Source organism: Perognathus longimembris, chromosome 16 (assembly GCF_023159225.1).
Source record: "Perognathus longimembris pacificus isolate PPM17 chromosome 16, ASM2315922v1, whole genome shotgun sequence".
In the NCBI taxonomy this organism is placed as follows: domain Eukaryota; kingdom Metazoa; phylum Chordata; class Mammalia; order Rodentia; family Heteromyidae; genus Perognathus; species Perognathus longimembris.
In genome coordinates this window covers 58,623,082-58,648,375 of record NC_063176.1, presented here as the reverse complement: position 1 = coordinate 58,648,375, position 25,294 = coordinate 58,623,082, and the positions used below count along the sequence as shown (strand labels likewise).

Sequence of the window (25,294 nt, the reverse complement as noted above, 5' to 3'; positions counted from 1 at the left end):
TTTAAAGATGCATTCAAGGAGAGGAAGGGCACTGCCAGCAGGGGCCACAGCACTGACTGCATGCTAAGTGCCTATTCTCTAATCAGTCAAGACAGAAGTTCACAGCCACCACAAGCAATCTCAAGACTGGCAGACATGCAGGCACCTGTGAATAGGCCCGGCAGCCCTTTCTCTTCTAGGAGGCACCAGATGCATCACATAAACGGCCACAGCAGGTGCCTGACTGGGAATCCAACTTCTAGAGGGCCAGGGGTCGTACCTTCTGGAGCAGGTGTAGGGCCTGGCCTGGGCACAGCAGCCTCTGCCCAGGCCTCCCACCCTCCCAGCAGGTCCGGGTGGCTGGAGGAGGCTGTCACCTTGCTAGGCTCCGATGGATGATCCCCTGGAAGGAGCAGGAAAAGAGCAGGTGTGGCACATCTGCCAGCCGTTCACCCAGGTCCTCCTCCTCTACATACACAGTGGGCAAATTCCAGCGGACATACATCCCAATGAACCCTGAAGAGTCCCCACTGGGGCTGCTGTGTACTCTCCAGAGTGGAAGGCTAGAGCTGAAACTGGGCTGTGCCATCCCTTTTCCTAATGGGCTCTGAAGATCACCACATAGCCACTAAACTGACCAACAGGATGAGGGGTCAGAAGGTGGCCACGTCACAGCCGTCTGCAGGGAGCTTCAGAGACACCTTCTTCCCTGCAGGCTCTCAGCACACCCCAGGAACAGGGGCCGTGATGATGCCAGCACACCGCAAGGACGGGGACAGGAGCTGTGATGATGTCAGCACACCCCAGGGACAGGGTCAGGGGCCATGATGACGTCATCACGCCCCAGGGACGGGGACCGTGACGTCAGCACACCCCAGGGACAGGGGCCGTGACGATGCCAGCACACCGCAAGGACGGGGACAGGAGCTGTGATGATGTCAGCACACCCCAGGGACAGGGTCAGGGGCCATGATGACGTCAGCACGCCCCAGGGACGGGAACCATGACGTCAGCACACCCCAGGGACGGGGACCGTGACGTCAGCACACCCCAGGGACGGGGACCGTGACGTCAGCACACCCCAGGGACGGGGACCGTGACGTCAGCACACCCTAGGGACGGGGACCGTGACGTCAGCACACCCCAGGGACGGGGACCGTGACGTCAGCACACCCCAGGGACAGGGGCCGTGATGATGCCAGCACACCGCAAGGACAGGGACCGTGACGTCAGCACACCCCAGGGACGGGGACCGTGACGTCAGCACACCCCAGGGACGGGGACCGTGACGTCAGCACACCCCAGGGACAGGGGCCGTGACGATGCCAGCACACCGCAAGGACGGGGACAGGAGTTGTGATGATGTCAGCACACCCCAGGGACGGGGACCGTGACGTCAGCACACCCCAGGGACGGGGACCGTGACGTCAGCACACCCCAGGGACGGGGACCGTGACGTCAGCACACCCCAGGGACGGGGACCGTGACAACGTCAGCACACCTCAGGCATGGGGACCGTGATGACGTTAGCATGGCCCAGGGACGGGGCCCTGATGATGCTTACTCTCCTCCTGGGATCTGGGCCAGTACTGTTCCCCATGGGACAGAGTGGCTGTGAATGCACTCTGGCCAACAAGCCACTATGGTGGTCCACCACCCTCAAAGACATTCCTGGTTTACTTCACTATGGTCAGAAGAACCAAGCTCACTCTTCACAGCAGGGGCCATTAGCCTCTGTCTATATGGGCCTGGCCTGCTGCTCCTGGACCTAGCCTTCCCCACACAGACTCATGGGCCTTCAGCCCTCCTTGCCTCCCATCTTCCCAGCATCAGCTTCTGAGACCCCTGTCCTCTGACCTTGCATCCTCCTCTCCCAGCCCCCTCACCCCATCACAGCTCAGGCTGAGGTGACTATCTCTGCTTGTAGAGATATGCAGCCAAGAGGCTCATGACTGACAGTGGGCACCAAGGGACCCAGAACCTGTTCCAGGTTAGAACAGACAGCTTAGGCGGGACAAGGCAAAGGCACCAGAGTCCTAATCTCAACAGTCCTGGACTTTGGGAAAGCCTAGACGGGCTACCATTCAGGGTGTCATCCAGAGCCTGTCCCTCCCCACCCGCCACTCAAGCTGTGGTCACCAGGGGGCTGTCTAAAGCAGGAACTTCTGAAGGACACTCACCTAGGTGCAGGAAGGCAGTGCTGCAGGCTGGGGGTGGGGCGCTGTGCGTGGAGGGAAAAGCAGGCAAGGCCGAGGCCACTGTGGAGTCAGAGCTGAGAAAGTTGCCAAAGAGATCAGGCTTGGAACAGGGCTGGGTGTTGGAGATGGATGGTAACACAAGTGGGTCAAATGGGTCAGCTAAAAGAGACAGACAGGGAAGGGAGGAGAGCAAAGCATTAGGCACAACCTGTGCTCTGGGAGCCTAGATTCCCTGCTGAGGTTTCTGCCCTACACAAGATGCACCCAGGCCACTAAGCTGACCTCAAAGGAGCTCAGGGGCCCTCTTGACACCTGGCAGCTTGACCACCATCCCAGACACAGCAATACCCATGAGGGTGCAGCTGCTGGCTCCTGGCCTGTGGGCTTGGGGCTCAGCTGGGATTGGTGCAGGTACAGCTTCTCACAGGGCCTGGGTAACAGCAACTGTCCCTTTTCTACCTGGTGGGAGCAGCTAAGCCCCACTCCTAGTGAAGAACCGAAGCGCATACCGGCGGCAGGGACCCCTCCGTGTGGGGTGCTCTGTGCACTCAGGGGAGGAACTGGGCTTGCCAGGAGCAGGGGGGCCTCACTGTCAAGAAGGTCACCCGGGGAGCCCACTGGGGCAGATTCAGGTGGCCCAAGGAGGCAGCTGAGTAGATCAGCGTGGCTGGAGGGGGCCCCACAGGCCGGTACGGAGGCAGCAGGCCCAGGGTCCGCCTCAGAGTGTAGCCCCAGGAGGTCGATGCCCTCTTCTGGTGGCTCCAATTTCTGTGGCGTGGCTGCTGTGGCTGCCTCAAATGTCAAGTTTTGCTGTCTGGCTCCAGCTGCTGGGTCTGGCATGTGCTCGCCAGCCCTCGGCTGCCTGTCCCCACAGGGGAATGGGGGCTCTTCCTCCTCATCTGAGGCTTCACTTCCATCTCCATCTAGAATCAGGGCAGAATGACTCTCCTTAGGAGAGGTATTTCCTGCACCCGTCTCTGGTTCTTTCTCCTCTGTAAAAGAAAACAAAGCCTTGGTCAGTAGATAGATGCACAAGCTTGTTTGGCTAACAAGGATGCCACCCCCAGCAGGGTTCAGGCTATGGCCCCATGGTCAGCACCAGGGTCCCCCATGTCTACCCCACAGCCAACCTTGGCCTTGGGGCTCTCGTCACACTGATCACCTTCACTGCCCTGGCCAGCACCACTCAGCCTCGGCCAGCCATGGAGGGGTCCCGAGGCCCACGGCTGTCACAGCCTTCCACAGGTCCAGCCTCCAGGGCTACAGGGGCACCGTGGTGGGGGCACTCAGGGAATCACAGTCTAGGAGGATGCACCCTGCAGCACAGGCTATCCCCGTATCCCCTGCGAGGTCAGGGCAAGATCTTGGGTGAGAGGCCAAGGTCAGTCAGACTGTGGGCCCGGGAGCACAGTGGGGGCTGGGCAGCAAGCCTGCCAGGCAAGGACATGACTGAGCCCTGCCCTCACCACTTGGTCGTGTTGCTCCAGGCCCTCCTTGCACCCGCAAGACCTCCCAGGGTCTGTTAACAGGAGTATCCATCGATGGATGATTTCAGTAATGGGCTGGAGTTGCTACCTCAAGATGTGTAAGCTTATTTTTCTCACCCTTAAAAAAAAGCCATCATGTAAGGTCTGCGTTTTTGTTGTTTTTTTGGTGCCAGTAATGAAGCTTGCACTTAAGGCCTGAATGCTATTCTTTAGTTTTTTTTCCACTCAAGGTGGTACTCCACCACTTGAGTCACACCTCACTGCCAGCTTTTTGGTGGTTAAGTGGAGATAAGAATCTCACAGATTTCTTGTCTGGGCTGGCTTTGAACTATAATAGGATTATGGGTGAGAACCCCTGGTGCTGGGCTCTGTAGCCCTTCTCAAGAAGATGTGGCTCTGCCCAGGCCTTCCCTGTGGAATTTGCACATTACTTGGCAAGTGACTGCACCCAGGACCCTACCTCTGTCCGGCCGACAGAACCTGCTGTCATGAGCAGCTGGTGATGACCAGCGAGCTCTGGTCTCACCCTGTGCCTACCGTGCCAGTCCAGCGTGTGGAGAAAGTGGTTGGCGTCTGTGCTGCTGCTCTGCGGAGAGTCTGACTCTGTGATCTCAGCCTCTGGAGACTCCGTCTCAGCGTCGTACTGAGCTGTGGAACCTGGCTGTCGGGGGAGCTCCGGCTTCCCTGCCAGGAGAAGGGCTGGCATCAGGCCTCTTGTGCCAATGCCACAACCCTGGGCCAATCCCAGAGCTGAGGAAGCAGGGTGGGCCAGGCCATGGAGCACCCCACAGCCATGAGGATAGAAGCCAAGTATGAGCACAGTGTAGTCCTCTACCCACTCAGACGCTTCATTAGGCCACATCGGCACACCTACACAGCATGCCTGCACACAGCACACACATGCACATGTACTTGCGGCACACCACATACACATATGTACACATACAAGTCCTTTCAGGGTTACTTAGCTGTCCTCAGCTAAGAAAAGCAAAAGGTGCAAACATGGCAAACCACAAAACAATGGCAAAGATGTGCCTCGGGCAACAAGTGCGGCTACAAGCCCCACCTGCTTTGCTTGAAGTACTTTGACTATGCGTTTTGGAACTTCTCTGAAGTAAGGAAAAGAGACACCCATGCTGAGCAGGGGTCACCACCAAGTCCCATGGATACCAAGGCCAAGTATTCCCACCCTCAAGGTCACATTTATCTATTTATTTATTTAGTGCCAGTCCTGTAGCTTGAACTCAGGGCCTGGACGCTGTCTCTTAAGCAATTTTGCTCAAGGCTAGCACTCTACCACTTGAGCCACAGCCCCACTTCTGGCTTTTTTTGGTGGGTTTTCCTGCCCAGGCTAGCTTTGAACTGTGTTTCTCAGATTCCCACCTCCTGAGTAGCTAGGATTACAGGTGTGAGTGGCTCCTCATGTCACATTTAAGTGGCAGTGTATCTAGAACACAGGCCTCAACCAGCAAGTACACAAAACTAGCCCCAAGGAAATTCCTCCTGAGCATCACAGCCCTAGCCCCACAGTAACACCCAATACACAGACCCCAGGGCTCACAAACCTACAAAGAATCCTGCCTCCACCTAGGACCTGGAGCCCAGTGGAAGCCAAGAGGATGGATTTCCCAGATTGGCTGGCATGCGGGGTGGGGCCTGGGCTGGGCCTGAGTGGCCAGGTTGTGGGATGGCCCTGTGTGAGAGTCAGGTGGGCCAGGGAGGTGGTGTGGGGCTTGAACAACCACAACCAGGGCTCAGGGTCATAGTGCAGAAGGCCTCTGTTCCTTGGTACCACTGCTACACCTTTGTCAAGTCTCAACAGTGAAAGCTGAGTTTCTGTCACAGGCCACCTTGGCAGCTCCTACCCTGAGCAGAGGCCAGGCCAGCGTCCCTCAGGACTCTCCCAGAGGTGGGAGTCCCCAGAAACTACTCCCCTGTAAGTGTACCTCTTGCCCAGGAGCCTTACCAAATTTAGACAGGATGTCCTGCTGCTCCTCTCGGCTGGAAAACAGGATCTTGGGGTTCAGCCCCCTTAGGCTGGCATTCTCCCATGGTGGGGCCTCTCGGCTGGGCCTGTCCCTAGGCTCCACCTCCACCTCCAAGTTCACCTGAAACAAGTCTGGATACTTTTCCTGAATGTCACATGCGTCCAGGTCGTATCTGCAGGTATGGGATGGATGCAAGTGAGAATAGCCTCAGTGTCCACAGTTTCGGCATCCAAGGAAGGGATGCATTCAGAACCTATGTCATCTGTCTGCAAGGTGGCCACGTATGTGCTTGTCACCTGCCAGGCTCCCTGGGACTCCGAAAGGGCTGGCACATCCCAGAGCTACTTCTCAGCTTCCCTGGTGTCAGGGCAAGGGTTCCTCAAGCTGGTAACATTACAAGCCCTGTGTACCTTGAGCTCCCTGGAGCACAGGCACATAGGCAGAGCAGACAGAATGGCCACAAAGTGTAATAACTCCTAGAGCAGTCAGTAGGCTCCATGAGGCAGCCTCCATCCTGACAAAGGGTCCAGGCCCTCTCACCTTCCCCTCCAACTGTACCTGCAGAATCGCAATTGGTTTGATTCAGGTACTCTGAAACCTTAAATGCATTTTCCCGACATAAATACAATGTCTACCCTGGCAAGAATCCCTATCATCAGATGACCCTAAAACCAAGACTTCTGGCATCTAGTTGCCAGGGTCTTAGAAGAGGGAGGCAGCAGGATCTGCCTAGATCTGCCTTGGGGAAGCAGAGAGGCAGGAAGGCAACAGGAGGGTGAGATGTCTCAGCATCTCCAGAAGCCGTGGGGCAGCTGTCCAGCAGCATGGGAGGAGACAGGCCCACCACAGTGTCCTGTAGTCAGGGACCCTGGCCATGTGACTGGATTCTTCCTGGGTGGGGGTTCCATATCTTCTAGGGCTCCAGCACGGTTTACACAGCCTGGCCCTTTAGCTGTATGTTTTTGCCACCCAGTGTCTCTGTGCATCACATTTAAGTCGTATAAACCAAACAACAGACCTACAGAACAGACACAGAGCAGTAGCGGCTAGTCCCAGGGAAACCAGGTGACAAGAGGGCCACCCACTCCCAGTCCTTTGGGCTCCTCTGTGACACCACTAGACAAGGAAGGGTGGGGTGGTGAGGGTGTGGCAGTTTACATGGTAAAGCAACAACTGATTGCTTATTAAAAGTGATAAGCAGGTGCAGCTGAGACTCCGGGTTCACCCCGGCCCTGGGGACAGTCCCTCCACACACGGGGGCACAGGATAGAGTGAGAAGGCAAGTTTCCCTCCATGTACATCAAGTCAGAAGACACTTTGGTGACAGCATCTGGCCAGGCTGAAGCAGCTAGCGTGGAACTGCAGTAACAGACAGATGAGACAGATTCTCCCTCAACAAGAAGGAAAAGGGGAGAGGGGGTAAAGCCCCATGCAGGGTGGCCCCAGGGTAGAGAGCAGCTCTGGGCACTGCTCCTCTGCTTCTCTGCCCCAGCTGGCCCTGTCCAATACACTCAGCCAGGCCAGTGAGGGCACAGTGGGGATGGGATGTATGAGCAGTGTGTGTGGCACTAAAGGCCCCAGCCTTAGGAAGGCACGGCTTACCGGCCCCGGTGGAAGGGAACCAGCAGGGGTGAGCCCAGGAGGGCACCTAAGGGGCTTCCGACATGTAGGGCTGGTAAACATGTCCTGACTACCACAGTACACAGAAGCCCTCTGGAACCTTCTCTCAGTCACAGGACAGCTCTGGCCTGCTGGGCATCAAGTCACTGAGGACAACACACAGAGGCTCATCTGATGGCACCTAGCCATGAACGCTCCAATTCCGTGCACATGCAGAGCACAGGCACGCTATTCACACCCCCTCACCAACCCTTCCTGACTGCCTTCATTGTCACCAGTGTGCCACTCCAATAGGCTTGGTTGCTTGTTGCAGACAGTATATTCAACCATATCTGAGTGTGCACCCCCAAATCCACACTGGGCACCCCAAACAAGAGAAATCACATCGTTTAAAATGTGTAAAACTCAGGTCAATAGGTCTAATGTTGTCTAAACATCCTAATTGCCTTGTTTACTTGTTCTACCAGATAAGGAAAGAAATGGCATCAGCCAGGGCTTTGGCAATTCTGCTTTTGTTTTTTGTGCTGGTCCTGAGACTTTTGCTCTCTCAGCTTTTTTGCTCATAGCTGTATCCTACTACTTAAATGGTGCCTCCAGTCTGGCATTTTACTGGTCATTAGAAAAAAACTCACAGACATTCTTGCCCAGCCTGGCTTTGAACCGCAATCCTCAGATCTCAGCCTCCTGAGTAGCTAGGATTACAGAAGTGAGCCACAGGTGCCTGGCCCTCACTTGTTTTTTTATCAACAAGTTAAACTGTCATTTTTCTTTTGGAGCACTGGTCCTCATTCAGGCTGAGGACTGATGTACTGAGTGTAAGTTTACCCGTGTGGTGCTTCTTTTCTGTCTTCTCCAGTTCTATTTCATCATTTCTCTGTTCTTATCTGGATCCATCACATACTTTGTGTTCCATCTTCTCATCTATCAGCTCGTTTTCCCTCTCTGTGGGATTTCAACATGTACCCTTGAGGAAGTCTGAAAGTGGCACATGTTCTAATGACTCTGTGAGCCAGGGAGGCGAGTGTAGGAGCACTCTGTGAGTCAGAAATCCTCTCTGGTAGTCACAGACCTTAAACCAGATAATATACCATTACTGTTCTTTTGGATTCTCAGCACACATTTAAGTTTATCCACAAATGTGCATTTCCATCTTCCTCACAGCTCCTTTCTGTGCTGTCAGGCATGTGTCTACATTGTTCTCTAACAGAAACCAAGAACCTATCTTTCTCTGGGACACTAGGACAGAAGCTAACCATTGTTAGAGAAGTGTTAAATAAGCATAGTTACTGGTAAGTTTTTGTCCTGTACAGAAAGTTTGTTTTCCTTTAAACATGCTGAAATGTTGTGGGCCAGGGGCAGGTAACTAAGTGACAGCAGTTAGATCCTTCCCTGGGACTGTCTTGAGCCAAGGACTGTCAGCTAAGGAGCCAGATTTCCCTCGTGTCAACATGCAAAGTACGACTCTAGTTCTAGTAGATCCTGCCTCAGTACATAGCTTATACTGGCTGAACAGTGTGTGTCTGTGTGTGCCATGTGCACACATGCACGTTCTGGTCCTAGGGCTTGAACACAGGCACTGTCCCTTAGCTTTTTTTTCTCAAGGCTAACACTTTACCACTTGAGCAACAGCTTCACTTCCACTTATTGGTAGTTAACTGAAAGTAAGAATCTCATCGACTTTCCTGCCCAGGCAGACATTGAACCATAAACCTTGAAGCCTTTTCAGTAGCTAGAGTTACAGGCATGAGCTACCACAGTCCAGCTTTTCTATGTACTCTTAAATACACCATCTTTGGTTTTTGTTGTTGTTGATGATGATGTAATGAGACACCATCGTGAAGAATAAAGGCTTATTTTGCTCATGGCTCTGAAGGCTGCCAAGTTTGCGATTGGCAGCCCTATCTGGTGAGAGAGGTGGGCAGGGGCTCTGCAGTGTCCCTAGGCTGCACAGGATGTCACATGGCGAGAGTGTCCAGCCCAGGCCTCTCTTTCTCCTATGAAGTCGTCCCAGGGATCAGACCTCACCCTTGCTACCTCATTTAACCGTAAGCACCTTCCAAAGGTCCCACTTCCAACAGCAAATTGTTTCCACCCTCTCAATACCTCAAGATGGAGTTTATTCTCCATCATGAGTTTTGGTGGGCACCTTCAAAGAATAACAATGCTAATCATAGCTGCTAGAAGTTTGTTTATTAATTTTAAGATCTAAGTCATAGATCTTCCATTTATCTTGGTTTTCAGATATTGAGTCTTTATAGTTTTTTTAAGTATGACCCCATAGTGGTTGAAAATTTCCAGATTAAAGAGACACAGAGAGAGAGAGAGACAGAGAGAGAGAGACAGAGAGAGAAAGACAGAGAGAGAGAGACAGAGAGACAGACAGACAGAGACATAGAGAGAGAGAGAGAGAGAGAGAGAGAGAGAGAGAGAGAGAGAGAAGTGCTGGTGGATCACATCTGTAATCCTAGCTAATCAAGAGGCTGAGATTTGAGGATCATGGTTGTAGCCAGTTTGGGCAGGAAAGTCTGTGAGACTCTTATCTCCAATAAACGACTCAAAAAAAGCCGGAAGTGGACAGTGGCTCAAGCGCTAGAGTACTAGTCTTGAACAAATAAAGGTCAGGGATAGCACCTGGGCCCTGAGTTCAAGCTCCAGGACCAGCACCAAAAAGTGGGGGAGGGAGGGTTGGGTGTGGGGGAACAATATGAAAGATGTACAACATCAACAGGAACCTAAGAGGGAGTAACACCACAGATGCATCACCTCAGTCTTCTGCCATGAACCCAAAGGCAAGCCCTGAAGAGCAGGAGACTAGACCCCCGTGCAGCTTTCTGCCCACTTCTGGGAGAGCACTTACTCCATTCTTCTTGGGATCATAAGCATGTAGGCGATGGAGTAGACAGACGACTAGCTAGACACAAACACCCATGTTTGGAAACACTCATCTTACTGCTTTTAGGCCATGTGGTTAGCATGGTCCACATCCAATGTCCACAGTCCCTGCACACGCTGCACCCCTCCAGGACTGCTCGCCCTGCACACGCTGCACCCTGCACCTTGCACCCCTCCAGGACTGCTCCCCCTGCACACGCTGCACCCTGCACCCCTCCAGGACTGCTCCCCCTGCACACGCTGCACCCTGCACCCCTCCAGGACTGCTCCCCCTGCACACGCTGCACCCTGCACCCCTCCAGGACTGCTCCCCCTGCACACGCTGCACCCTGCACCCCTCCAGGACTGCTCCCCCTGCACACGCTGCACCCCTCCAGGACTGCTCCCCCTGCACACACTGCACCCCTCCAGGACTGCTCCCCCTGCACACGCTGCACCCCTCCAGGACTGCTCCCCCTGCACACGCTGCACCCCTCCAGCACAGCTCCCCCTGCACACGCTGTACCCCTCCAGGACTGCTCCCCCTGCACACGCTGCACCCCTCCAGGACTGCTCCCCCTGCACACGCTGCACCCCTCCAGGACTGCTCCCCCTGCACACGCTGCACCCCTCCAGCACAGCTCCCCCTGCACACGCTGTACCCCTCCAGGACTGCTCCCCCTGCACACGCTGCACCCCTCCAGGACTGCTCCCCCTGCACACGCTGCACCCCTCCAGGACTGCTCCCCCTGCACACACTGCACCCCTCCAGGACTGCTCCCCCTGCACACGCTGCACCCCTCCAGGACTGCTCCACCTGCACACGCTGCACCCCTCCAGGACTGCTCCCTCTGCACACGCTGCACCCTGCACCTTGCACCCCTCCAGGACTGCTCCCCCTGCACATGCTGCACCCTGCACCCCTCCAGCACAGCTCCCCCTGCACACGCTGCACCCCTCCAGGATTGTTTCTCTTGCACACACTGCACCCCTCCAGGACTGCTCCCCCTGCACACACTGCACCCCTCCAGGACAGCTCCCCCTGCACACGCTGCACCCCTCCAGGACTGCTCCCCCTGCACACGCTGCACCCCTCCAGGACTGTTTCTCTTGCACACACTGCACCCCTCCAGGACTGCTCCCCCTGCACACACTGCACCCCTCCAGGACTGCTCCCCCTGCACACGCTGCACCCCTCCAGGACTGTTTCTCTTGCACACACTGCACCCCTCCAGGACTGCTCCCCCTGCACACGCTACACCCCTCCAGGACTGTTTCTCTTGCACACACTGCACCCCTCCAGGACTGCTCCCCCTGCACACGCTGCACCCCTCCAGGACTGCTCCCCCTGCACACGCTACACCCCTCCAGGACTGTTTCTCTTGCACACACTGCACCCCTCCAGGACTGCTCCCCCTGCACACGCTACACCCCTCCAGGACTGCTCCCCCTGAACACGCTGCACCCCTCCAGGACTGTTTCTCTTGCACACACTGCACCCCTCCAGGACTGCTCCCCCTGAACACGCTGCACCCCTCCAGGACTGTTTCTCTTGCACACACTGCACCCCTCCAGGACTGCTCCCCCTGCACACGCTACACCCCTCCAGGACTGTTTCTCTTGCACACACTGCACCCCTCCAGGACTGCTCCCCCTGCACACGCTGCACCCCTCCAGGACTGCTCCCCCTGCACACGCTGCACCCCTCCAGGACTGCTCCCCCTGCACACGCTGCACACTTCCAGAATTGTTCCTCCTGCACACGCTGCACACTTCCAGAATTGTTCCTTCTACTGTGCTTGCTAGAACTTGCCTCTGTAAAAGCAGACTTTCAGATGGGAGGACAGCACTTTACCTACAACTACATGTCCAAAAGAATACTGTGCACACAGCACAGCCTCAGAGAGTATGTGATAGACTTGCCCACTCTATTGCCATGCTGTATAAGTGGTTAAATTCTTAAAGGGAAGCATTGGACCACTACAAAAGTATTTGGGCACCAAGTGGGGGCCACTGGGCCCTGAGGGGTCTTGGAAACAGAACACCAGATGGCGCTGGGCAGGGCCAGGGTTTGGTTCTGGGTCACAGATGCCCTCCCATGGCAGCACAGAAGTCTTTGGACTGACCTATGTGCACAGGCTCACCAGTCCCCAGTCCCCAGCCCTCTCCCAGGGTGTTGCAGCACAGTGCAACATCAACATACTTTGCAAACTTCACAGTGGTTGCGTTGCGAGGCACAAACCCAGTGTGGAACTGTATCTGGAACATCTTCATGGATGCCATCTGCAAGAAGGCAAATGAGAACCACTGGGGATGGAACCACTGATTATGTATTCAGACCTCTTCTCTAGGACGGCTGCCAGCTAGAGTCTGACAACCTGCTTTTGTTAAAGAAAGCTCCAAAAGTATAGGGGACAGCAGGTGACATGGCCATACCTCCTGCCAGGTCCTGGGTAAGGGCCAAGAAATACTGCGCAGAGCTCCAGAGGCCCTTGGCTGTGAAGGGTGTTCCAAGGCAAAGCCAGCTGCCTGCCATTAGATGGAAGCCTCTTATGTCAAGGGAAAAAGTCCACACCTTTCAGTCTAGAATCCTCTTTGCTTTGTGCCAAGTGGAGGGCATTGAGGACTAACCACAGGAGTTACAGGATAATTGCTGAAAGCTCACTGGATGGTGAGAATCCACAGTAGTGGCCACAAAGGCACTCACCTTGGCCTGTAGCCTCCCACCCAGGGTAGACCTGGCATGGTAAATGACAATGAGCACATCTCCTTGAACTGTTATGCCTAGGGGAATGACTGCCTTGCCGTCCTCAATTTTAAATTCCCTAGAACAGAGGAGAGAAATTGTCCACGTAAATAAACAATGTAGCAAGATTTTAAGATCTAACACTAAATCCATTCGTTCTTATCTGACTGTTTGTATACCCAATTATTAGACAGGATAATCATCCTAGGAAGCCACTGCACAGCTATAGGGGTTCCTGGAGCACACCCCGGTCCGATGCACTGCACAGTCATGGGGGTTCCTGGAGCACGCCCCGGCCCGATGCACTGCACAGTCATGGGGGTTCCTGGAGCACACCCCGGCCCGATGCACTGCACAGCTATAGGGGTTCCTGGAGCACACCCCGGCCCGATGCACTGCACAGTCACGGGGGTTCCTGGAGCACGCCCCAGCCCGATGCACTGCACAGTCACGGGGGTTCCTGGAGCACGCCCCGGCCCGATGCACTGCACAGCTATAGGGGTTCCTGGAGCACACCCCGGCCCGATGCACTGCACAGTCACGGGGGTTCCTGGAGCACACCCCAGCCCGATGCACTGCACAGTCACGGGGGTTCCTGGAGCACGCCCCGGCCCGATGCACTGCACAGTCACGGGGGTTCCTGGAGCACACCCCGGCCCGATGCACTGCACAGTCACGGGGGTTCCTGGAGCACACCCCGGCCCGATGCACTGCACAGTCACGGGGGTTCCTGGAGCACACCCCGGCCCGATGCACTGCACAGTCACGGGGGTTCCTGGAGCACGCCCCGGCCCGATGCACTGCACAGTCACGGGGGTTCCTGGAGCACGCCCCGGCCCGATGCACTGCACAGTCACGGGGGTTCCTGGAGCACGCCCCGGCCCGATGCACTGCACAGTCATGGGGGTTCCTGGAGCACACCCCGGCCCGATGCACTGCACAGTCACGGGGGTTCCTGGAGCACACCCCGGCCCGATGCACTGCACAGTCACGGGGGTTCCTGGAGCACACCCCAGCCCGATGCACTGCACAGTCACGGGGGTTCCTGGAGCACACCCCGGCCCGATGCACTGCACAGTCATGGGGGTTCCTGGAGCACACCCCGGCCTGATGCACTGCACAGTCACGGGGGTTCCTGGAGCACACCCCAGCCCGATGCACTGCACAGCTATAGGGGTTCCTGAAGCACACCCCAGCCCGATGTACTGTCACAGGTGCTCCAGCACATTAGGATGCAAGTGGCTTCCCCTTTAGAGGTCTGAGGTGGGAACAACCCACATACGTACTTACTTCATCCTGTCATATTCCTGGGATGTAGTGGTCACACGCTCATCCCCCACATAGACCTCACAGAATGGCCGACAGCCATTCCTCTGCTTGCTGAACAGTGGCACAGGGGTCATGACAACAGCTTTCACCAGCATCGGCTTGCTGTGAGGTGTGATGGGCTCCTCTGCCACCATGTCACACACATATTCAATGTACCTGGAGGTAGACATGCACCTGTTACCACATGACTTGTAGCTGGACATTTCAAATCTAAGCATTAAATGTCATCAATTTCCCTTGAAGTAGTCAGGTGCTGGAGGCTCATGCCTATAATCCTAGCTACTCAGGAGGTTGAGATCTGAGGACCATAGTTCAAAGCCAGCCTGGACAGCCAAAGCTGTGAGACTCTTACCTCCAACAAACGACTCAGCAAAAGCTGGAAGTGGGGCTCTGGCTTAGTGGTAGAGTACTCGCCTTGAGCAAAAGAAGCTCAGGGATAGCACTGAGGCCCTGAATTTAAGCCCTAGGACCAGCACGCGCACGCGTGTGCATGCGCACACACACACACACACACACACCACAAAATTTCCCTTGATAAGCAATGTTTTAGTTGTTCCCCTAAATGTGTGTGTATGTGTGTGTGTGTGTGTGTGCGCGCGCGCGTGTGTACTGAGGATTGAACTCAGGGTCTGTATCTCTTGCTCAGCCTTTTCTTTTCACAACTGAAACACTACCACTTGAGCAACACCTCCACTTCTGGCTTTTTGCTGGTTAGCTGGAGGTAAGAGTCTTGGCTTTGAACTGCAATCCTCAGTAATATCTTAGCTCCTGAGTAGCTAGGATATTAGGCATGAGCCACCAGTACCTGACCTCTTCTCAAATTTGATGCTATATTTTTATTCAGTTGAAAATATTCACTCATAGGTTATTTATAAGATGTTTAATTTTTTTTTTTTTTTTTTGGCCAGTCCTGGGGCGTGGACTCAGGGCCTGAGCACTGTCCCTGGCTTCTTTTTTGCTCAAGGCTAGCACTCTGCCACTTGAGCCACAGCGCCACTTCTGGCCATTTTCTGTATATGTGGTGCTGGGGAATCGAACCCAGGGCCTCATGTGTATGAGGCAGGCACTCTTGCCACTAGGCCATATCCCCAGCCCAAGATGTTTAATTTTTAAATATTTTTTATTACTGACTTCTAGCTTTATTCTCTTATGGCTTGTGAACACATTTTCTATGCATAATTTCAATGTATTTATCTGTTGAGCTTTAATGGTTCAAAATATGATCCTGCTTGATCAATACTTCACATGTACTTGAAAGCAATGTGTCTTTTTCTGTTCTTGATGAAATGTTCTTGAGAGGTGAAATTAAGGCCAGCTGGGTGGTTGTTGATTTTCTATCTTATTGTTCTACTGACCACCACTGGAAGAGGAATGAATGGTGAACTCTACACTACTCTGTGTGTGTGTGTGTGTGTGTGTGTGTGTGTGTGTGTGTCCCCTCCTCTGAGGTAGGGTTTTCCTATATAGTCCAGGTTGGTCTCAAACTTGCAATCTTCCTGCCTCCACATCCTGTGTGCAAGGATCTGGCTCTGATCTATGTTGTTTAGTGATAATAGAGCTTCTGTGACTTTCTCTTGGGGAGCGTTCCTAACAAGACATCTTTGTGCCCACCTTTTGACCCTGTGGTGTCTGTTCTGCAGATGCCTGTAAGAAGCAGTGGCCTACTTTGATCAACATGGGTGAAGGGATGTCACCCTCCTGATACCTCCTGATACCACAACAAACCATGGCAGCCACAAAGACTTAGGTCTGCCCAGCTGACATTTGGCACAAAGTGACACTAAATCCTCAGCCAAAGCAAATGAAGGCTGCCCAAGTGAGCCTAGATAAAGTCAAACCGAAGGAGAAACAAGCTCCCCAGAGGGTCAAAGGCCAAATTTCACTTGAGAATTCAGGTGCTTTTCACAAAGTAGTTGTTTTCAGAGCCATCTGGTGTCCTCCAAGCTTTCTGGCCCATGGCTTGGCATCTGCTGTGAATTTCTGGAGACATCCTGGCTCATGTCTTCAGTGATTTGTTATGTACTCTTTCTTTTCCTAGCATTCACTCATGTGCATCTTTGGCCCTTTGTAGTGGTTTGGGTATCTTGTCTTGCTGGTTGTTAACTGAACAGCGCTGATCTCTCTTAAAGCTCAACAACTCTGTTACTGCACATGAATATGACAACTTCCCACCTTACATTTTGTCTCCTTTCCTTGCTTGCTATAGTCTTCAGCAGACTGGTCAGTTATTTTGTTATTATTATCATTATCATCATCATCATCATCATCATCATCATCATCATCATCATCATCATCATCAACTCAGGGCAAGCTTGCTAGGTACATACTCTATCATTCACATTCCTAGTATGGCAAGTAGGGTCTTGCGCTTTTGCCCAGGTTGGTCTTAGGCCATAATCCTCCTACCTCCTGAGAAGCTAGGATTACAGTAATGCACTACTTTACCCACCTTGTTTTTGAGATAGTCTGATTAGCTTCAGCCCAGACTGACCCCAATTCATGATCCTCCTGTCTCCACCTCCCCAGTAGTTGGGCTACAGATGTGAACCACTATGTCTGCCTTTTTGTTTTAGACAATTTCATTATGTAGCCCAGGTAAACTTGACCTTGTGATCCCCTGCCTCCACCTGCCGAGTGCAGGGATAACAGGCCTGCACTACCAGGCTCAGTCATCACTTGCTTTAAATTTCCCTCAAGAGTTACAATGCAGTGCTTGGTCCTGCCCATGCCCCTCTTCCCCCACCATACTTTCTGATGTGTCCAATGAAAATGGTAGACAACTGCTATGAACAAGGTGAACCCTCCACTACTGTGGGCCTCTGGGTCTCATCTGCACCCACCCATCCTTCAATGTCTCCTCTCATGGTAGCCCCAGCAGCCCTGACAGAAAATGTCTATGTTCTTTAGCATTCTTTAAATCTGGGACCAGAAGATGGTTTGAAGACCTCAGACCAAAGGAGGTTTGCAAAAGGCACAGAGATGAAGTTGGCTCAGCCACTGTTAGGTTCTGCCTGCCACCCCTGCAGGGGCCATCATGAGGATACAGCCAGGCGGCCACTGTCTGAGTGTAGCCTGACGTACACACCACGATCATGACACTCTTTCAGGGGCTGTGAGCAAGTGATGAGGGGGTCCTTTTCCTGGGGACCTACAGTTGTGGAAATCACGTGCCACCTCTGCCACTCACAAACAGTCATTTGCCAGGCAGGAAGACACTGTGCAGTGTGGCCTTGCACTAGCTGGGACCCCAGACTCTTTCTAGCATCTGCCTCATCTTCTGCTTGTGTACAAGCTCTACCCATTCTCAGAGGTCAGCTGTGGATGTTAAGGCCATTCTTTCACAGAAAAGGGAACCACTACACTCACCAGCCACGTCTGCTCCTGTCCACTTCAGATTATATCCCTAAAGCAACCGCGACCTTATGATGGTATAGATGTGATGACGCACTAACTAGCATAAGTGCCCTTTCTGCAGGGTTGGTCTTAGCATGGAATAAGATCTTGCCAACAGGAGGAACACAAGAGCAAGGCAAGGAGAGAGTGACCATGTGAGCAGAGCCCACATCTATGGAGCTTCAACAGCAGGGAGTTGCTCCACATCCACACAGCAGCTAGGATCCAGTGCATTCTCACATCACCTTGGAAGCCCACACAGGGGTTTCCCTGGGGCACAGAGATGGCCCTAACAAGCACACGGCCACTCCAGGTTCCCACACCTGTTGGAAGCCTGGTGCTGGCAAAGTGCTGACACTGCAGGCAGGGACCACCACAGCTTACAGGTCCTGGCTAGAAATCAGCGGCAGTCCATCTTTGCTAGATCCCTGCAAGTGCCCACGGTAGCACCAGTTGGGCCTGTGAGGAGATGGTAGTGTTGGCACTGAGCCAAGAAGGCCTAGCAAGAACAACACCGGCATCCAACACTGCAAAGGCATCACCACATGGCCCACAGGGCCCGCGGCATGGCTGTCCCTAGTGAGGATCTGTTGATACCTCTTATGAGATGGCCAAATGCCAGGTGGGCAGCGCTTCATGCTGAACATGTACACCGCGGCCTCAGCGGTGCTGAAGAGACGGCAGAAGCACAGGAAGGCACAGACGGCCACGGCAGAGGCTGCTCTCCCATCCTAGAAGGAAAGGACATAGGCCCCTTCACCCACAGCCCCAGGACACTCAGGACAAGGCTCCCATCCCAGAGCAGAAGGACAACGGCTCCTTCACACACCACCCCAGGCACACTCCGGACAAGGGCCGTGACCATTCCTGCAGGCTTCTCAAATGTCTATGTTGTAGGCTGAGGAAATGACACAATATTACGAACTTACATAAATGTGCTTAATGTAGGGAGAATTCAGAGCCCAGCAGGAAACAGCAGGTCCACAACAAGGCTCACTGGCTAGCCAGCTTCTCCTTAGCACTGTCCTCACCCAACCTTAGGCTCAGCTAGCTGGTCTTGTCAAGCACTTACTACCTTTTTCAAATCCCTTACCATCATTCCTGATATAACGTTTACTAATATCTTCAGGACAGCACGACTGAGCTCCAAGTGTGTTGATGGGCACCATGTGCCATGCAAGGCTCCCATGCCCCCTCCCTCTCCAGATGGGGAAACTCAAGGTAAGAACTAATTGGCTTCAGGAGGCACCAAAATGGGGTCTCCACTTGGCTAAGTGCCTTCCATGCTGGCTAGGCAGCATGCTGGCTGAGACAATGACAAAGTACTTATTCCTCCAAAGGGGCAGGGTCCATGGGGTGATCTGTGCCCACCAGACCCAGTTTTGAGTGTAGACTGTCGCCTGCTCAGGGTTTTCCCCATCACCCCTGGGACCAGTGCCACTCTGGCTGAGACCAAGTGACCACAGGGCACAGCCACTCCCACTCACCACGCAGTGCACGACACAGACATTCCTGGTGTCTTCCCGGAGCCAGGCATGCATGCTCCTGCAGAGGGTGTATAAGCTGTGGAGGTGTGGTGCCCGCCTGGCCGCCCAGCCACACTCAGAGACCTGTTGAGAGAGGGTCCTACTCAGCCGTGCTCTGAGCCAGCTCCACGTGTGCCCACCCTACACGCAGCATTGTCCTCTCGAGGGACTTCACGGATGTGCTAACCTGGGTGGTAGTCACCTTCCTCAGATGGAGTTCTCATACAACCCATCTTGACGGTGGGTCCCCTGCTACAGGACTAACTCACTGATGATGTGCAAAGAGAACCACCCTTTTCTACATTTTGGGTCAGTTTTGAGAGTGCCTGTAGTTTAAGAAACTGATGCTGTGTGACCACATGGCCCACTGAAGCTAGAAACCATCAGGGAGAGGCAGGCATCTGGGCCTCTCCCCGTGGTCTGTGTGGAAGCTGGGAACATTGTCTCCCCATGGTCTGCGAGGTGAGGCCTCCTTCCTAGGTCACTCTAGCTGCCCCCAAGAGATGCCTAGTGAGTTGGAGATCAGACCAGTGCTGAAGTTAGTGGCAAATCCAGCTCCTGAAATGGCACTAAAGTCAGAGAATAAAAACAAACAAACAAAAAACAACCACCAAGTCAAATCTGGGGCCTCTTACCCGGTTGTGGAACTTGGAGGCCCGGTAGGTCCTTGGGGATAGGTTGTAGACAGCATAGTGCCCTGGGTGCTTGGCATCCAGAAATAGCCTCACGTCTTCTATGTTATTTTTGATGGCTGACTCCACACCTTCTGCTGGGAAGGACATCACTGAAACAGAGCAGGCCCCGTCAGCACAGCACAGCGACTGCCCTCCTGAGGCTATCCTCGCACTCTGGTCTGGCAGCCTCATACAGCCTCACCTGCCACTGGCCCGGCAGCTGCCGTACACAGCCTTCTCATCCTCCTCCTGTGGAAGCCCAGCCTGGGGAGGGGACTAGCCTGTACAGATCTACCACACAGTAGATGCCATGGAACCAACTACAGGGACTGCTAGTAATATTCCAGCCAGCCCAATGCCCATCAGGTTTTCCATGTGCCACAACGGACTTTTCTGGCACTTTTCACTCAGCTTCAGGGGTATCCAGCATCATCTCAGAAGTCCAGCTGTGCAAGAAGCTGGGTGACCCTGTCCCTGCCGACTGCACAGACTAGGACATAAGCTGGACATAGGCTGCCCACCGACCATATCCCACAGCAGGGCATGGATGCCAAGGGGTCTGGAGAGGAGGCCTCTCAGCTGCCTTCACCAAACTCAGACTCAGGTACCCAACAGAGGCTTAGCACCCAGCATTCCAAGACACCGAACATTCCATCATACAGCCTGATCTACCAGACATACCTGCAATCCTGGACGTGACATAAGATATGTCCAGGTCACCCTTTGCGTAGCTAGAATTAAAAGAGGCATTGAGTCACGACAGGAAACATTCAGCAGATGGCACAAAAGCTTTAACTGGCTGAAGGCCATGCCACACAGGCAAAGATAAGTTTGGATATAGCCTAGCACCGCCCCCCCCCCCCCCCATGCTGCCCACACACTTACCTAGCTACAGACTGGATGACCTTGGAGGATGTGTCCTTGAGATTGGTGAAGAGCCGCTCTGTCCCACCCCGAAGGATGTCAAAGAACCCACCATAGGGCTGGTCGTACTCAGCCAGAGCCAGTCCTGCAGGACACACGCCTCAGCAGGTCATGAGCAGGCACAGGAGGTGGGCCAAGGGGGCCCTCTCACCCCTCAGCAGGCCCTGCTTTACACAGGCTGGTGTAGAGACTCAGGGCAGTAGTCAGTGCAGTAAAGAATACCATGTGGCCCTGGACTCAGCTGCCTGCTGGAGCTCTACCACTTGTGGGCGAGATATGGTCTCACAACGGCAACTACAATCTACACCACCTTGGCCATGAATCTACAGTGAAGCCAACAAAAGTGCACCTGAGACCCAGGGACTGCAGGAGCGTGGTGGTAGATGGGGATGTGATTCAATTTCAGCATAGTCACAGGAACACCAAGCTTACACAGCCTGGCCCAGAATTAGGCATCAAAGAACCACCTCACTCCACAGCCAGTGGAAACATGCCAGTCACTGCACCATGTGCTAAACACACAGAGTGTTTAACCTGAGCCCAGAATACTGTTCTGGCCAGCTGCCAGGGGCAGAATCCTTTTCCCAGAAAATAAAGATTTCAAGGAAGAACCCAGAACCCTTGACACCTCCAAGTAAGGGGTGAGTCATCTTAGGCCATTCTCAGCATGGTCACATGCCTACTCTATGATCCTCTTCACTCCCAAAACTAAGGCCCCTCTGGAGACACCAAGCCCCTCAGTGTCCACTCTGCACAAGGTAGAAGGCCACTGCTCCTATCTGCACCCCCTCCTCCTGCAGCCCTGTCCCTACTCCTGCTTTGCCTGTCAGATACTGCTAGTGCTTTGTAGCCTCAGGACACAGATGCTAACAACCCTGCCCCAAACAGATCTGGTGCTCTATCCCCAGCTCTTGGGAGGGCTCCTGGGACATGTTCCACCTGGAGAAGAGTTATCTCCCTCTGACTTGGGTGGTGCAAACTCTGCAGGCTATAGCATGACTTCTGGTTCTGGGCTGCAGCCTGACCTCTGGAGGGGCAGTTAGCCTGAGGTCAGTTGTGTCCCAGTTTAACACCAGAGGGAAGACAGGCCAGCTCCTGCTTGCTGACACCCCAACACCAACTGCTGCGGGGCACCACCCAGGGCTCTTCTGGACTCTATTCTGGCATTCCTTCCCTCAATGACTCGGTCCTACATCCTACCCTGAGTACCTGGGCTCATCTGAGCTATAGCTCCCACAAAAAGATGGAGCCAAGACCCCACCCTTGTAGTATGCCTCTTGCTACCAGGCTAAAAACCCATGGGGGCAGGATTTTGGGGTCCTCCTTGATGCATGCTGGGTGCCTGGTGTACATCAAGAAAGTGGACATTCCTGTGGGGTAGTCTCTGGGCAGGTCAGGGCATTCACCTCCACTGTAGCCGCTGTTTGTGGGGCCCCCAGGAGGAGGCGGTGCTCGTGATGACCCTGGGTTCCCGTAGCCTCCATTCTGCTCCAGCAACTGTAAGAGTCAAAGACAAAGTGAGTTCTCTAAGACTGGAACTGGTTGACATCTGCCCTCTGATTGGTGCTGTTAGTCTGCAAGCACTAGCCAAGGGCCAGACCACCCACCTATCGGCTACTTGTTTTGCTATAAAGCACAAGGAACCCAGACAGAAGGCACGCCATACTTGACAAACAAAACCTTTACTCACAGCTCTCAAATGACACTCAGGATAACCAGGAAGCAGTTGCTAGCCACAGCCTCCACCCTGGCCCTATTGTAACACATCCTCTATTTAAGTTTGTGGGTTACAGACTCAGCTCTTCTTCCACTTCTTTCTGATCCATGGCATCATCAAACATGTATTGCACATACAGCCGGGAGTGTGAGTGCCTGAGACTCTGGGCTGAGCTCTTTCACCAGTTCCTCAGACAAACTGGGCATGCTGCAAACTCAGGTGTGGAACAATACTGTTTGTGGGGGCGGGGCGGGGGGCTCCCGGAGGATTAATAAGTTTTACTAGGATCAGAACACACTGGGCATCCCTATCAGCAGCAGCCCCTCCTCCCTGGCACCCTGTAAAGAACAAAAAGCAACGCCCACAGTCCTGTCCCCTACTCATCCTCATGGTCTCCAGGGCAGCCGCATGTATTCTTCCTAGCTCAGGGGCAGGAGGGTGGCAGATGAAAGGATCTGACAGCCAGGAAGCAGACAAAAGAGAAACCACAGTTCCTGTCTCTGTACAGTGGTCTAAGAAGGACCTCCTCTCAGCAGTGACAGGGCCAGAACGGAAGACAGACAGCAAGGCCTGGCCTGAGTCTTGGGCTGCACATAGCAACATCGATTCCCAGAGTCAACATCCATTCATGACTCAAGGATGCAGGCTGGACTCAGCTGCTCAAGTGTCCTCAGGCTGCAGTGCCAACCTGGCCTGCCTGCTTTCCTCAGGCAGACAGCATGTGGGGGGGGGGTCCCAGCTCAACAGCCCACCAGAAAAAGTAGAGCTAGCAGCTGTATGCATGAGATCCCTGTGGGAAGAGCCTGGAGATGAATACAGCTAGGAGACTGTGAACCTACTGATTCCAGTAGCTCTAAGATGCAGAAAGAACTCACACACTACAGGAACCTTAGCAAGAAGCACCAGGTGGGAGAGACCCTGGGCTCATTTAGGTCAGAACAGCACGTGTCGAGCATGACCCACAGAGGACCCAGTATGACAGCCCAGAGCTTTCAAGGGCCTGTGATTCCACCTTAAGTACAATAGCCCCCTCCCCCCCCCGCCCCAACCCAGGGTAACACCAAGAACACACAATGTGTGACACCTTAAGGGTCCAGATGCCGTCTGTACAGAGGTATGACACCCTTACCTCTGTGATGGGGGCCTTGGGGTTCACATTTCTGGCTGCGGCAATCTCCTGCAGCTGGCGTACAACCTCAGCGATGGATAATCGCTCTTCTGGATTGACCTTCAGCATGGAGCCTGTGGCAGAACACAGCAGCACTCATCCGAATTGCACACAGCCCTGAGCCTGGCCCAGACAGCACCACCTGCTCTTGCTCTAGATTCAAGGCCACTCACTTTACAAGTGACGGCTTCATAAATAGGGGAGAGACTGATGAAAGAGAACAATCATACAACTAAACAAGATGATCAGAAATGGCTGCTTAGAAATTAGTACAACCACTTTGGAGAACAGTATGGAGGTTCCTCAAAAAGCTCAACATAGAGGGCTGGGGATATGGCCTAGTGGCAAGAGTGCCTGCCTCATATACATGAGGGCCCTGGGTTCGATTCCCCAGCACCACATATACAGAAAATGGCCAGAAGTGGCGCTGTGGCTCAAGTGGCAGAGTGCTAGCCTTGAGCAAAAAGAAGACAGGGACAGTGCTTAGGCCCTGAGTCCAAGCCCCAGGACTGGCCAAAAAAAAAAAAAAAAGCTCAACATAGACCTACCCTATGACCCAGCCATACCACTCCTAGGCATCTATCCTGAAGAACAGGTCTCAGGATATCAAAAAGACATCTGCACATCTATGTTTATCACTGCACAATTCACAATAGCCAAAATATGGAAACACCCCAGATGCCCCTCTACAGATGAATGGATCCAAAAAATGTGGTACCTGTACACAATGGAATACTACATAGCGATTAGAAATGATAAAATATTGGTATTCGCAGGGAAATGGTCATAACTTGAACAAATAATGTTGAGCGAGATAAGCCTAGAACACAGAGAACAAAGGGGCATGATCTCCCTGATATATGACTGTTAAGGTGCGGGGGGACGAGGACTAGAGATCAGGTCTGCGAAACAAAAAACTTCTTGTCAAATGGTATTTCCCACAGGTTTGGGTCAGCGACCTTACATTATGTAACTAAAACCAAACAACTACTAAACATAAAAAGGTCTAAAATAGATCTCTCAGTGGATCACAATAGCTCAAAAGCTATATATGTATGATCATATAAGACAAGGACAAGCAAACTCTATTGTTGATGTTATATTTAAAGTTCTAGGTGAATTTCCTTTGGCATATGTCACATGGTTACTGTATGTTTTTGGTACACTGGGTATTGTATATATGCCTACCTGATCTAGGGAAGAGAAAGAAAAACGAGGGTGTAAGATATCACAAGAAGGGCTGGGGATATGGCCTAGTGGCAAGAGTGCCTGCCTCATATACATGAGGCCCTGGGTTCGATTCCCCAGCACCACATATACAGAAAATGGCCAGAAGTGGCGCTGTGGCTCAAGTGGCAGAGTGCTAGCCTTGAGCAAAAAAGAAGCCAGGGACAGTGCTCAGGCCCTGAGTCCAAGCCCCAGGACTGGCAAAAAAAAAAAAAAAAAGATATCACAAGAAATGTACACACTTCCCTATTATGTAACTGTACCCCTTTTGCACAACACCTTGTCAAAAAAATTTAATTAATAAAAAAAATTAAAAAAAAAAAAGAAATGGCTACTTAGAGCACCATAAGCTCACCAAAACAAGGGCAGGAGGGGAGTGTCATGGAAGAAGTCCCACGGGGATGTGGTCAGAGCATCAGTGATAGAGGGAACTTGGGTAGCACAGCC

The 25,294-nt window shown here is 53.3% G+C and overlaps 1 protein-coding gene across 5 annotated transcripts in view; it reads right to left on the bottom strand.

Annotated features, from left to right (window-relative positions):
* Gak (cyclin G associated kinase) overlaps positions 1–25,294 on the bottom strand; it is a 59,074-nt gene that overhangs the window by 9,292 nt on the left and 24,488 nt on the right. For 4 of the 5 annotated variants that reach the window (XM_048364071.1, XM_048364074.1, XM_048364072.1 and 1 more), the window contains 15 exons: positions 23,582–23,694; positions 22,142–22,232; positions 20,697–20,820; positions 20,493–20,542; positions 19,773–19,921; positions 19,099–19,221; positions 18,209–18,342; positions 14,180–14,374; positions 12,851–12,968; positions 12,347–12,426; positions 5,631–5,824; positions 4,202–4,348; positions 2,687–3,169; positions 2,160–2,336; positions 260–382 (listed from right to left, as the gene is read on the bottom strand). In XM_048364071.1, the coding sequence (XP_048220028.1) occupies positions 260–382; positions 2,160–2,336; positions 2,687–3,169; positions 4,202–4,348; positions 5,631–5,824; positions 12,347–12,426; positions 12,851–12,968; positions 14,180–14,374; positions 18,209–18,342; positions 19,099–19,221; positions 19,773–19,921; positions 20,493–20,542; positions 20,697–20,820; positions 22,142–22,232; positions 23,582–23,694 (2,301 nt within the window). The remainder of the gene's footprint in view (positions 1–259; positions 383–2,159; positions 2,337–2,686; positions 3,170–4,201; positions 4,349–5,630; positions 5,825–12,346; positions 12,427–12,850; positions 12,969–14,179; positions 14,375–18,208; positions 18,343–19,098; positions 19,222–19,772; positions 19,922–20,492; positions 20,543–20,696; positions 20,821–22,141; positions 22,233–23,581; positions 23,695–25,294) is intronic. The other variant, XM_048364076.1, reaches the window with a different exon arrangement.